Here is a 12257-nt window from a genome sequence, read left to right on the forward strand (position 1 = left end):
AAGCGACCAAACCAATGGAGAGATTTTCTTTAGAGTTTACTGTGAATTTACCATTGTGTCTTAAATTCGTTTTTAGAGGGTAGTGCACGATTGGAAGAGTAGAGATTTAAAGATTTAGTGGAAAGATAATCCCCTTATGGTCTTGACAGTAGTTTAATACTCTTGCTGGATTATGTTGTTTTGAGCTCTCTATTCACTGGCACCCCTCTGTTTGTTTTTCATTTTGGGGTTTGTTTTTTCCCCCTGATGGTTGGAATCTGGTAGTGAGTAGGAATGGGAAACGTGCCAGTCCCTTATTTTCTGGCCATTCCCATGGCTGTTTCTTTCAATATAGTGAACAGGCTCCTTTTAGACAGTGTTCATCAGCCTCATAAAACTTCATTTGTGTTTCATTTTTGAACAATACAGCACTTCTTCAAAATGTAGGCCTAAAGAACTTAAATTATCTTCCTCATTCTTATTTTCAAGGTGAATGATTCTTCCAGTTATCAAGCAGAGTGAAACTCTCCTTTTTAATAGTAGAAACATTAGTTACAGCAGCCCTTTGAAATCTGAGGGCAAAGGCTCAGATACCTGTTGGGAACAGCTATTAGGAAATATTGACGTCAGATTTCTAGACTGTTTTTGTTGTGATTAATCCCAGTTATAAAATTCGTATTTCTTAAAACCACTCTATTAATCAATTTCTTTTGCCTTAAATTGTAGAAAGAATAGCTGTATATTTAATATAGATTTATAATAAAATATACCTTCTTAATGCTTTTGATCCATAAACAAAAAATCTCTTGAGCTTCTCCACTGTGGAAAATGGAGAGATATTTCTCTTTATTGAAGGGATCTTAAACCCAGAGCTACTTGTATAGTAGTTTTGTTAACTTGAGGGATATTGTACAGAAAGAAAAATTGGGGTTGCGGCTATCATGTACCATAGTCACATAACGTACCACGCATAGAGCAGTCCAGAATACTTAACTAGGTAGTTGTGCTGGCTGACTTCTAAGGAATGTTACTGGCTTTGAACCCCAAAGACTGGTTCTTGAAATAATAGTGGAATGTGAAATCATTTTCTCCTCTTCTGTTTTTGAGAATATTTTAATCTTTATCTGTAAAGTACTATACCTTTTTCATATCTCATTCTATATATCACTGTGTATCATTCATTATATGAGCATTTGAAAAGACTGTTTGTTAAAATAGCACAACCTAGGAGGGTCAACTCAATTTCTTAATTATAATTTGCTGAACACCTACCATGTGCTCAGTACTGTTGGATAGCAAGTTTGATTCCTCTGAGAGACTTCAGAGCCATCAGCTTAAAAATGTATAATTGGAAAAGAGTAATTCTCCTAATTTACAGATAAGGAAGGGCCCAGGAGTTAAACCACAAATCCAAATCTGCAAGCAAAATCCCAGTCAGGGAGCTGTCCACCACTCTGGTGCTGATTAAGGGGTTGTCTTATTAAAAATCCATCACCCACTCAAACTATTTCACACCCACTATATGAGTAATACATTCTGAATACCGAATTTACTTCAGATGCCATATGGAACAAGACAAAACACAAATACATGAATAGATGAACACATAAATAAATGTAAACTATGCATAAACAAACAAGTAGAAACGCAGTACTGTGCTTGTGGAATTTTCATACTTTTTTCTTCTTTTTCGCGGTAGGGACTCTTATCTGTGATCAGATTGGTGGTGCCAACAGTTCCTCATGGCGTAGTTCGTCCAACCTTTATCACAGTTGATTCTCTGTCCTGCACCCACCCTGTGAGTGGGCTCCTTTCCCTGTTGTTTGATGTTGGGAACAAGGAGAGCAATCTTAGAAGAGGCTGCCTTGATTCTCCGATATCTAGTAATGCTCACAGAAGGCACCACGATGGCATGCCTCTGAGTCTCTGCAGTTCATGGTTCCTTCCAAGCCCTATGAGATTAGCTCTGTGCCTGTGTGATATGGTACCTACAGCAACTTGTCTGTAACAGTTGGAGGAGTCCAGGTCAGCCTGTCCACTCCCAGGTTTTCCTTTAAGACCCCATTTTATTTTTGTTGCATAAATCCTTCCCTGAGTACATAGACTATCCTTGAGGTTGGAGTGGATCAGACCTTATGGTTTCGACACTATGACTGGTACTTCCAACGTAATCTTTTTTAACTTTTTCATCTACTTGTAAATGGGAATCATTTGTGATTTTTCTCTGTTGGTGGTTCTTTCATTCCTTCTGAAAAATTATTTATTACTGCAATACTAATGAATGTTTAACCCCTATTATTAAACTTCTCAAAACTGAGGGATCTAAAATATCTGCTGCCCTATTCCTTCTTCCAAAAAGATGACTTACTTTCTTTCTTTCTTTCTTTCTTTCTTTCTTTCTTTCTTTCTTTCTTTCTTTCTTTCTTTCTCTTTTTTCTTTCTTTCTCTTTCTTTCTCTCTTTCTCTCCTTTTCTTTTCTTTTCTTTTCTTTTCTTTTTTCTCTTTTCCTTCCTTCCTTCCTTCCTTCCTTCCTTCCTTCCTTCCTTCCTTCCTTCCTATCTATCTGACAGAGTGACAAGAGAGCTTGCATGCATGCAATTGAATGGGATGGGGGGCAGAGGGAGAGAGAGACTCTTAAGCAGACTATCTATCTATCTATCTGACAGAGTGACAAGAGAGCTTGCATGCATGCAATTGAACAGGGTCGGGAGCAGAGGGAGAGAGAGACTCTTAAGCAGACTATCTATCTATCTGACAGAGTGACAAGAGAGCTTGCATGCATGCAATTGAACGGGGTGGGGGGCAGAGGGAGAGAGAGACTCTTAAGCAGACTCCATGCCCAATGTGGAACCCAAAACAGCTCAGTCTCATGACCATGAGATCATGACCTGAGCCAAAACCAAGATTTGGGCACTTAGCTGACTGAACCACCCAGGCACCCTTATGACACATTTTTTATTATGTCTAGTGATTTCATCCGGAAGACATCTTTGATCAGCTTCTTTTCCCATTGCTATACAGTCTCTATGCTGCCACGTCCTCCTTCCAATTTTCAATAAATTAAATTCTTTTAATTTCTGATGTCATCCTCTCAGTTAAGATTCTGTGACATTGGGCAGAAAGTTCACATGCAGATTATCTTATTTCTGATAGTTCCAGCCCTCAGGTGAGTGGTGCTGAGGAGCTTCTGACCAAAACACTGACAAAGAAACTGCAGCTCAAAAAGGAAAAGTGACATACTTAGAGTTACTCCATGTGAATGGATTCTCCTCATACTACCAATGTTTATGGCTTGCTGCCTTAAAATGATGCTTGGAAAAATGTAATCTGCACTTGACATGTAAAGATACCCGAGCCACACGTGTTTATGTCCACGTGCACATGTATGGATCATTTGTTATAAGGAGCTCTATCTCCGGGATCAGACACCTAATTCTGGCTCGGCTGCTTAGTGGTGCAATCCCCGCATGTCCCTTTACTCTGGCTCCTGGCACCCCATCTGTCAATCTGGACATAAGTAGTAGATGGCTCCCGTGATCCCTTCTGTTGATGGCTCCATTTTCTGCATTTCTGTTGTTTGAAGACTTATATGGAGGGAGAAAATCATTTGAACCAATTGAATCATGAGGGCACAGAGTTCTTAGAGAGTTGGAAAATAAGATGAGTGTCTGTAACAAATGAGTAACCAGCATCCCCCATTTATATAGCTCCTACTGTTTAATTCTCATTAAAAGTGTTAATCTGGATCTCAGTTCTATGTAACAGGCTCAAGGTTATTAAATGCACTTTATGGATCATTTGTTTAATGTGACCAAACTAAAAATTAAGCAGCACATTACTCAGTGTTCATAAAACGAATGTTTTAAATGGACAAATTCATTCTCGAATTTGCATCTTGCCTTAATGTAGAGCTGTAATGGGGTTATAGACGGATATTCTACTTGGACATTTATAAGCTGATGATGCCTTTTGAATACCTTTTATAAAGATTAATATTTTTTACTTTGTGCCCATTACCAGAGCATTAATCATCATGGCTTCAGCCTGCACAGCTGAGGACGAACAGATGTCGAATTATTGCTGTCTGTAATCATAGTGGATCACACTGGGAGAGGCGGGTGGAGCAGGGTGGCTGGGACCTCTGATCCCCACAGCTGATTTGTGTGAAGTCTGGGTCCACCGGGCTTGCCTGCCCCTTCCTGGCAGTCTGCGCTGGGCAGACTGCGTTCCCCTCTTACGGTGGGGAAGATCAGGAGAGCCGTGCCAGCTAGTTCTGGCCTCCCTGTGGGTCGTATCTCTGCCGCGACTCAGCCTAACAGGCAGTAGCAACCCTGCGGTCACATACACGTGAAGGCAGATCTGATAGGAGAAATCTGCTGTGGCCTCGATTCTCCTTCCGTTGACGAACACCAGTTCATTAAGATGAGAAATCACACAGGAGGTCTTTAACATCTGCCTCCTAGCATGCTCTGAGACCCTGCTGTCCAACACAAATAGAATGTGAGCCACATATGCAATTTATAACTTTCTAGAGGCCACATTAAAAAAAAAAGTACAACAGAGTTGCTGAAATTAATTTTAATGATTTATCTAAAATACCATTGGAACATGACTTCAATCTAAATATTACTAATGACATAGTTTTTCATTCCTTTTTTCCACCCTGGGTCTCTGAAATCCAGTGTGGTTTTTGACGCCTACAGCCCATCTCAATTTGGATGCTAGATTTTCATCACGGATCCTTAATCTGCATTTTTCACATTTAATAAAATTTACCACTGAGAAGTGAATTCACACACCCAACTTGTTCCAGGTGTCCCGTACCATTGTTTCCAATAAGCAAGTGTCATTTTTTTCATTTACATGTAAATTACTTAAAAATTAACTGAAATGGAAAATTCCACCTCTCAGTGCTACCAGCTGTATTTCAAGTGGTCACCAGCTCTCCTCTTGGATAGGGCAGCTCAAAGGCGTTAGTCTTTGTGTACTTTTTTTTGAAAAGAATGACTTTGTATGATGATTTTATTTCTAGCACTCGTATTGGCAGCTGTCATTTGTTAAATGTTCCTATTTGCCAAATGCACACATTATACCATATGATTCTCACCATGAACCTCACAGGTAAACAGCCCCATTTTGCAGATAAGAAAAATTAAGGCTTAGAGAGTATTTTTTTTTTATTTTTAAAATGTTTATTTAGTTTTGAGAGTGTGAGAGAGAGGCAGAGAGAGAGGGAGACACAGAATCTAAAGCAGGCTCCAGGCTCTGAGCTGTCGGCACAGAGCTGGACCCAGGGCTCGAACCCGCGAGCTGTGAGATCATGACCTGAGTCGAGGTCAGATGCTTAACTGACTGAGCCACCCAAGCACTCCAAGGCTTAGAGAGTGTTAAGTAACTTGCCCAAGACCCAAAGCAGAGAGTGAGCAGGGTGGATTTTATTGTTTCTTGATATGTGTGGGGAAACTGGACCTTGAAGAGAGTCCGGTGTCCCAAAATTGAAGAGTGACCCTGGTCCCTAAGCTTCTAGTCAAATATTTATTGTAGCTGTTTTCCAAGTGATTAGTTGTGGGTAGTTTATTTAAAATGTGTTTTCTGTTAAAAATACAAGAGTTTATTTGTTTGTGGGGGGTTTGCCAGTTTCCCAGGCCATCTGCCTTGGACCTAATTGGACTGTTGGCATGAATCATGGGACAGAAATGGCACTTAGTTCAGGGGGAAGGGTATTCAGGACACTGAGTTGGGACATTCAGAATATGACAGGAGATCCCTGTTTCTCAGCTGCCAGAGACTGCATCTGATGCTTTAAAATTGTTCATCGAAAGCATGAGTGTGTGTGGGTGTGTGTGCATATAGTGTGTGGGTGGGCGCGTATGGTGTGTGTGTGGGTGTGTAGTGTGTGGGTGTGTGTAGTGAGTGTGGTGCGAGTGCGTATATTGTGCGGTGTGTGTGAGTGTGTGTGTGCTGTACTGTCCTCTGTGCTCTTGAGTTTTGGACTTGACGTCGGGGTAGAAGCTGAGAGGCGTGGGTGTTAGGTAGGGCGTGCGCCCACCGCTTCTGGAAGAGACCCAACAGTTGACCGAAATGTGGACCAAGAGGTCCCTCTTGGGGACTGTCTCCTTCTGGAAGACGAGTGTTGGGAGGCCAGTGTGGGTGTGCTTTGGTGGGGGGGAGGGGGTGTCACACTAGGAGGGGACTGGCTTCTCACTGCACACCTGTTCTCAGATACTGTGTGCCTATAGTTGCACGTGGCCCCCACCGGCTCTTGCACATGCGCTCGCACACGCACATGTGTGTCTGCACACTCCTGTCCTGACAGCCTTGGACACTGTCCAGTGAAACTGGGTCACCAGAAAGTGGGGAGAGATCTTGTTACGATGACGTCTTCCGAGGACAGGACAGGGCGGCTCGCACCGCAGGTCCCTCGTCACCCCTGAACGGGAGCCGGGCGCTGTGGTTTACAGATAAAGAACCAAGGATAGTGTGACAGCTGGCCTCCAAGGAGGAGCACGCACACTCAGGTCCTAGTTTATGTGTATGCGTGTGGCGGCGGGGGGGCTCCCCTTGGTGAGAACAGGACCCCTTCTCACGGAGATTGTATTCCGGCACGGACAAAAGATGGCTGACCCAGGTGTCACAGCGGTCCACACGCCGGGCACCCGTGCCCGGGTCTGTCAGTGAGTCCTGCCAGGGCCTACAGATCACGGGTCACAACGGGACGTGCCGATTGGTTTGCCTTCAGCTTTGGTCCCCCCGGCCTCTGAAGGTCTCTCGGGCATGGTCCTTCCTGGGGGCCTGGGACGTGTTTCTGGAGGATGCTGCTGTCCTGTGACCCTATGTCCTTGGAGGCCTGCATGAGATGCCTGGTGAGGTCATTGTGGCCTCTGAGGACAGCCCGGGTGCCCAGGCACCTGTCTCCAGAGCTCCGTCCTGGGGCTGGAGTGTCGGAAGCCTTCCTGAGTTCCTCCTGCGAGCATTGGCTCCTTTCGTTCTCCCTGCTCCCCCGTCTCCCCTTTCTCCTAAGCTCCCATGGGTGCGGCGGGTGACGAAGGACTGAGGAGCTGCGGAAACATCCAGCTTGCGGTTATGGGTCCATCAGAAGGATTCTAACAAAGGGGGTTTTATGTTCTCGGGGCTAAGAGAGTGAAATGTCTTCTGACGTGACAAAATGGCAGTGACGTTTCCAAAAGTGTGGTGGTTTCTCACCAAGAGGGGCTGGATGACAAAGGAACGCAGCTGACACGCAGACCCCAGGTTTGGGTAGCAGGTGGGCGTGCCCAGCACCAGGGAGCTGAAGATGGTGACAGCATCTCCTGTCGAAGATGAACAGGGCTGCCGTCACTTCTTCACCCCGGAGTAATTCTGACAAATGACACTCACACACTCAATTACCTCTGAGAACGGTGGAGTCAACAACTGCCTGTCCAGCATGACAGATAAATGGGGTGGGAAGAGATGGAACTCGGCCAGGGCATCCGGGTACCGGAGGCTGGCGGGCCATTTCGGCCATCTCTGGGGCCAGAGCTGTGTTCCTCTGATTTTCTAAGACTGTTCACAGACACACTCCTCCTCCCAACCTGGGCCGGTCTTCTCCCTCTGTTGGGTTCCTCCTCAGCTTGTTTGGTTTAGCTGAAAGTCATTTGTTTTCCTTAATCATGTTGTCGGAGTCCGGGGATTCCTGGCCGCAGCTTCTCCCTCAGATGTCTTGGAGATCTCCGAGATGGTGGCCGCGATAGAGATGCCCCAATGGACAGGGGCGACCAAGGGCTTGGCCCCCTGGTGAGGGCGGTTAAGCTGGGTGATGGGTTTCAGGCTGAAGGGAACGAAGCCCATCATCCTGGTGACGTCTTGCCAGGGGCTGTGAAGATGGCCGCCAACAGGGCTGGACCTGGACGGGTTTGCCAGGAGAACTTCCAGTCTGTTGGGTTCTAGGAGGTTGCGGTGTAGTCTTTACCCTGGATGTGGTGTTGTGATTGAGGTCAGCATGTCAAGGGCTACCGAAGGTGGTTGTCATTTGTGAGCATTGAGGTTCTGTAGGAAAGACCCTGGGCTTTGGAGTGCTTGTGGGATGCGTGTGTTCAGTGGGTCAGCATTTGGGGCCGATGCATCTTCAATCTGGGTTCACTGCCACGGGTAGTTTTCTTGTCGCGTTTCCCTTGCACTGGCTTGGTCCTTGGGCAGCTCTCGGACACCCGTGCAGGCTTCTGCACTGACAGCAGGTCTCGGCTCTTTGGAGCACTTCCCCTGTGAGTTTACGGGGCTCTGGTATTTGGGAGATGGTCTCCTTGGTGACTTCATCTGCTGACATCACAGGGAAGGTTGGCTGAGAAGGGGAGGGCCCCGACATCCGCGAACACAGACGTGGAAGGACTGTCATGGTCCCCACAGGATAGCGCCTTCTTCGCGTGCCATGTGTCTCACTGCCTGACCTCTGGTGAGTCCTGTCACTATAGCCAGTAAGGTGAGCCCGGCTGCTGCCCAGAAGATGCACAGCATGTTAGCACCTCATACATTAAGTATTGATTACTCATATTTGAAGTCGACAAGTGAAATCATATAATCACTGGGCAAAACACTTTCTGGAAAAATGGAGTAGCTGTTAGTCCTTTTCAAGGGGATAAATCGTAACGGGATTTGCAAAAGCCTGAGCCTGAGCTTCGTACGTGCGGTTCCCTGGAAGGAGGTGGAACAGCAGGGTTTGTGCTGTTTCTGTGTCCTTGATGCTTCCCGCCTGCACCCCACTCCCACCTGCACCCCTGAGCCTCATGACCGTGTACTCCTGGGAAAGTCTTCTACGTGGGTCGCAGCATACTTACGGGAACCGTTTCAACGCTGCATGCTCCTTTTTCTCTTCTGTTAAAAGAGTTCAGGAAACATTAGTGCGAAACATGCTTTTATGCGTCATTAACGTAAGCCCACCATGTGAAATCCTGAGACAAGCTAAGTATATCTGATGTTTGGGAGCACTGCCGTCTGTTCTGTCGTGCTCTGCATTTTAAAGGGGACTGCGGTGGCTGGGCTGGTTTCACAAGCAGAACTGGGGTGGTGGGAACACGTCGCTCCTGTTGGGAGGGCAGGATGGGACCGGAGTTAACTGGGCTCTCCCACCTGGAGGAGTAATTACATTTCATCCTCAGTCTCCTTCATGTTCGTGTCCTTGTTGTTCTTTAATTTTCTGAACATCCTTTTCTCTGCTCCCGTCTGAAGCACAAAGGAAAATCCAGATCTTCTTTCGTCCCTACACCCCAGTGTCCCTCCATTACACAGCCGTGCTCCCGGGAGCTGTTTTCCATTTTTCGTCCCCGCTCAGCCATTCCAGGAAGCTGCCTCAGGGGGCTCTGTGTGCCTCTCACTGCCACGCCCCAAGCTTGTTCTGTTCCACCCATTCTTGCCACCGTATTTGGCCACCTTGATCACTGTGCTCCCTTGTTTGGGTGGCATCACTTGTCTGCCTCCTCCCACATCCTCGCTCTCTCCACCTTTGTGTCCTGCACATCTCCTGTTCCAACACCTACATCCTGATGTTGGTCAGTTTTCTGCTCTTTTTGCATATTCCCTTTGATGATCTTAGTGGCTTTCACTGCTGCCTAGAGGCTGGCGATCCTTTCATCTGTGTTTCTAAACCAGAAATAATGTCTAGAACCCTCTCTCCATTTGCCTAGTAGATGGGGCCACTTGGGTGTCCAACAGGCAACTCAGACTCCACTTGTCCAAAACTGAACCCTTGTCCTTTTCTCCCTCCTTTTAAAAATACCCTTCTGTTCTCACATTCCTCTCTTTGGATGGCATCACGTGGCTCCTTGGATGACACATCATTACCAGGACTTGGAGCGTTGTGTTTGACTCTCCTTTATCTGCCACCTTCCATCACCGAGCCCCGGGTCCAGCCTGCCTCCAGTTTTTTCTTCCTCAAGGCCTCTTTCAAACTCACCACTGCAGCCGGAGGTCAGGCCTTTACTGTTTCTTGCCTGGTCGATTGCAGTGGCTAAATGACGGTTTCTCTCCCTCCTGTCTCCGCTGCCCTACCCGTGCGCCACGCCAGAGGGACTCTCGCCTTTTGCTCTGATCACATCTCTCCCCGCCCCCATCAGCATGTTGGTTTTCCCAACTTTCTTGACCTTACCCATCATGTGCATGCTGGTATCCAGCTGCCTGTCTGGCCTTTTAGCCCTTTCCTCCTCTCCCCACCCTCCACCTGTGCACGTGTCTCTTGAATGTGTCATATGCTCCCGCCTGCCTGACTCTCTGTCCAGGTTTCTCAGTCCTTGATTGCCTGCCCCATGTGGGAAATTGCCATTCCTCTTGCCAGCAGGTGAAGGTCCTGCCTCCTAAAGGAGGCCTCGCTGACTCTCATCTCCAAGCCAGTGCCTACTCCCTCACTTCTCTCTCTTTCACTTGCCTGTGCATTAGCTCAGGGGTCTGGGAGGCCAGAGAGAGGCTGTGGCTCATCTCCTGGATCTATCGTAAGTCATAAGAGCGAGCACCTTGTCCTAAGCATCTAACCAGGCCTAAGCCTTCGTACTTATCCTCGTGGGAGGAAGTACCCCATACCCCAAACCTGTGAGTAGCTAGAGCCATCGTGTCCTTGTTAAGAGATGAGGAAGCCGAGTCTCAGGGGTATCAGGAGCTGCCCAAGATGTCCCTGCCAGGGAGGGAGGAGAACTTTAACTCAGACAGCCTCTCTCCAGAGCCTGAGCTCTCAGCACCCCCGCAGACTGTCCCGGTGCAGGTGTGAGCCCAGCAGAAGGTTGCCCAGAATGAGCAAAGATCAAGCGGGGAATTTAGTAAGTTTATGACCTGGCCTAGCTCGGAAACATTTATGAGGCATAAGGGAGTAGAAGGAAACCACGCTTTGGTCCTCCTAGGAAAAAGTAAGAATAGCTGCAATTCAAAAAATATTTGTTGTGAGGAGTATTTCTTTTAAAGTTGTGAATCAGTGAATTTATACTTCAGCACAGAAAACCAGTCAAAACCCCCAGCATGTGTGTCTGTGTTTAGATCTGCACACCATGGGATGTACGTGAAAATGTGCTTATATATGTTTGTGGGTTATTTATTGTGCATTTACAAGGAGACACACCCATAGACGTGTGCGCGTGTGTTTGTGTGTAAATTATTTCCATAGCGGTAGACACGATTTCTCCCCGCATCCCGCCATCTGACCGGCTCCAGATGTCAGTTTCACACATGCGAGAAAGTAAATGTAACATGCTGGAAACAATGTAACATGCTACGGAAACAAGCTTCTAGCAAATAGAGTTGCATCTTGGTGGGTCCCCTGCTGACTGGCAGCCCCGTGTCCCCTGCAGACTGCAGAGAGATCCTGCTTCCCATGATGACGGATCAGCTCAAGTACCATCTGGAGAGACAAGAAGACCTGGAGGCCTGCTGCCACCTGCTCAGCAACATTTTGGAGGTTCTGTACAGGAAGGATGTGGTGAGTAATGGCCGCGGCGGGAAGCGAGCCCCCGCCTCACGGAAGGCGCGTTTGATTCCTTTCCTTTTGCGGGTTAGCCTGTTTCTCTCCGTTGAGTGGTACCCTTCAGGGATTTTTCTTTATGCACGAAGTATGATAATAATGTAAAAACATCTTTTTTTTTTTTTTTTAATTTTAAGTTTACTTCCTGTCACTTCTCAGGCGAATGCCTCCCTAAGACTGATTTTTGATTTTGACCCTTAAGGTCAGAAAATGACTTTGATGTTAAAAACTGGACGGGGGACCTGGGTGGCTCCGTGGGTTAAGTTATTTGACTTCGGCTCAGGTCATGATCTCGTGGTTCCTGAGTTCAAGCTCTGTGCTGACAGCTCGGGGCCTGATGCCTGGTTCAGATTCTGTGTCTCCCTCTCTCTCTGCCCCTCCCCCGCTCGCACTCTCTTTCTCTCAAAATAAACATTAAAAAAGAAACTGGAAATGCGCAGATGGAGGCTATTATCTACATTCCTTTGTCTTAATTCTTATTTAAAAAAAATTTTTTTAACGTTCTTTATTTTTGAGAGAGAGAGAGACAGGGTGAGAGTAGGGAAAGGGCAGAGAGAGAGGGAGACACAGAATCCGAAGCAGGCTCCAGGCTCCGAGCTGTCAGCACAGAGCCCAACGCGGGGCTCGAACTCACGAACTGCGAGATCGTGACCTGAGCCGAAGTCAGACGCCCAACTGACTGAGCCACCCAGGCACCCCAATTCTTATTTTAATAAAGTAATACATGCACATAGTGGTTTTTTTTTTTTTTAAGTCATTGGTGTTTCCTAGAGTTTTGAGAAGAACGGCCCCATGCCTCCTT

General features: G+C 46.7%; 1 protein-coding gene across 5 annotated transcripts in view; it reads left to right on the top strand.

Moving 5' to 3' along the window:
- DOCK1 (dedicator of cytokinesis 1) overlaps positions 1–12257 on the top strand; it is a 531830-nt gene that overhangs the window by 198946 nt on the left and 320627 nt on the right. For all 5 annotated transcript variants that reach the window (XR_006701760.1, XM_045439228.1, XM_045439230.1 and 2 more), the window contains exon 26: positions 11286–11413. Coding sequence is in view for 4 of the 5 variants with exons in the window: in XM_045439228.1 (XP_045295184.1) it covers positions 11286–11413 (128 nt within the window). In the remaining variant the exon portion in view is untranslated. The remainder of the gene's footprint in view (positions 1–11285; positions 11414–12257) is intronic.

Source organism: Leopardus geoffroyi, chromosome D2 (assembly GCF_018350155.1).
Source record: "Leopardus geoffroyi isolate Oge1 chromosome D2, O.geoffroyi_Oge1_pat1.0, whole genome shotgun sequence".
Lineage (NCBI taxonomy): Eukaryota > Metazoa > Chordata > Mammalia > Carnivora > Felidae > Leopardus > Leopardus geoffroyi.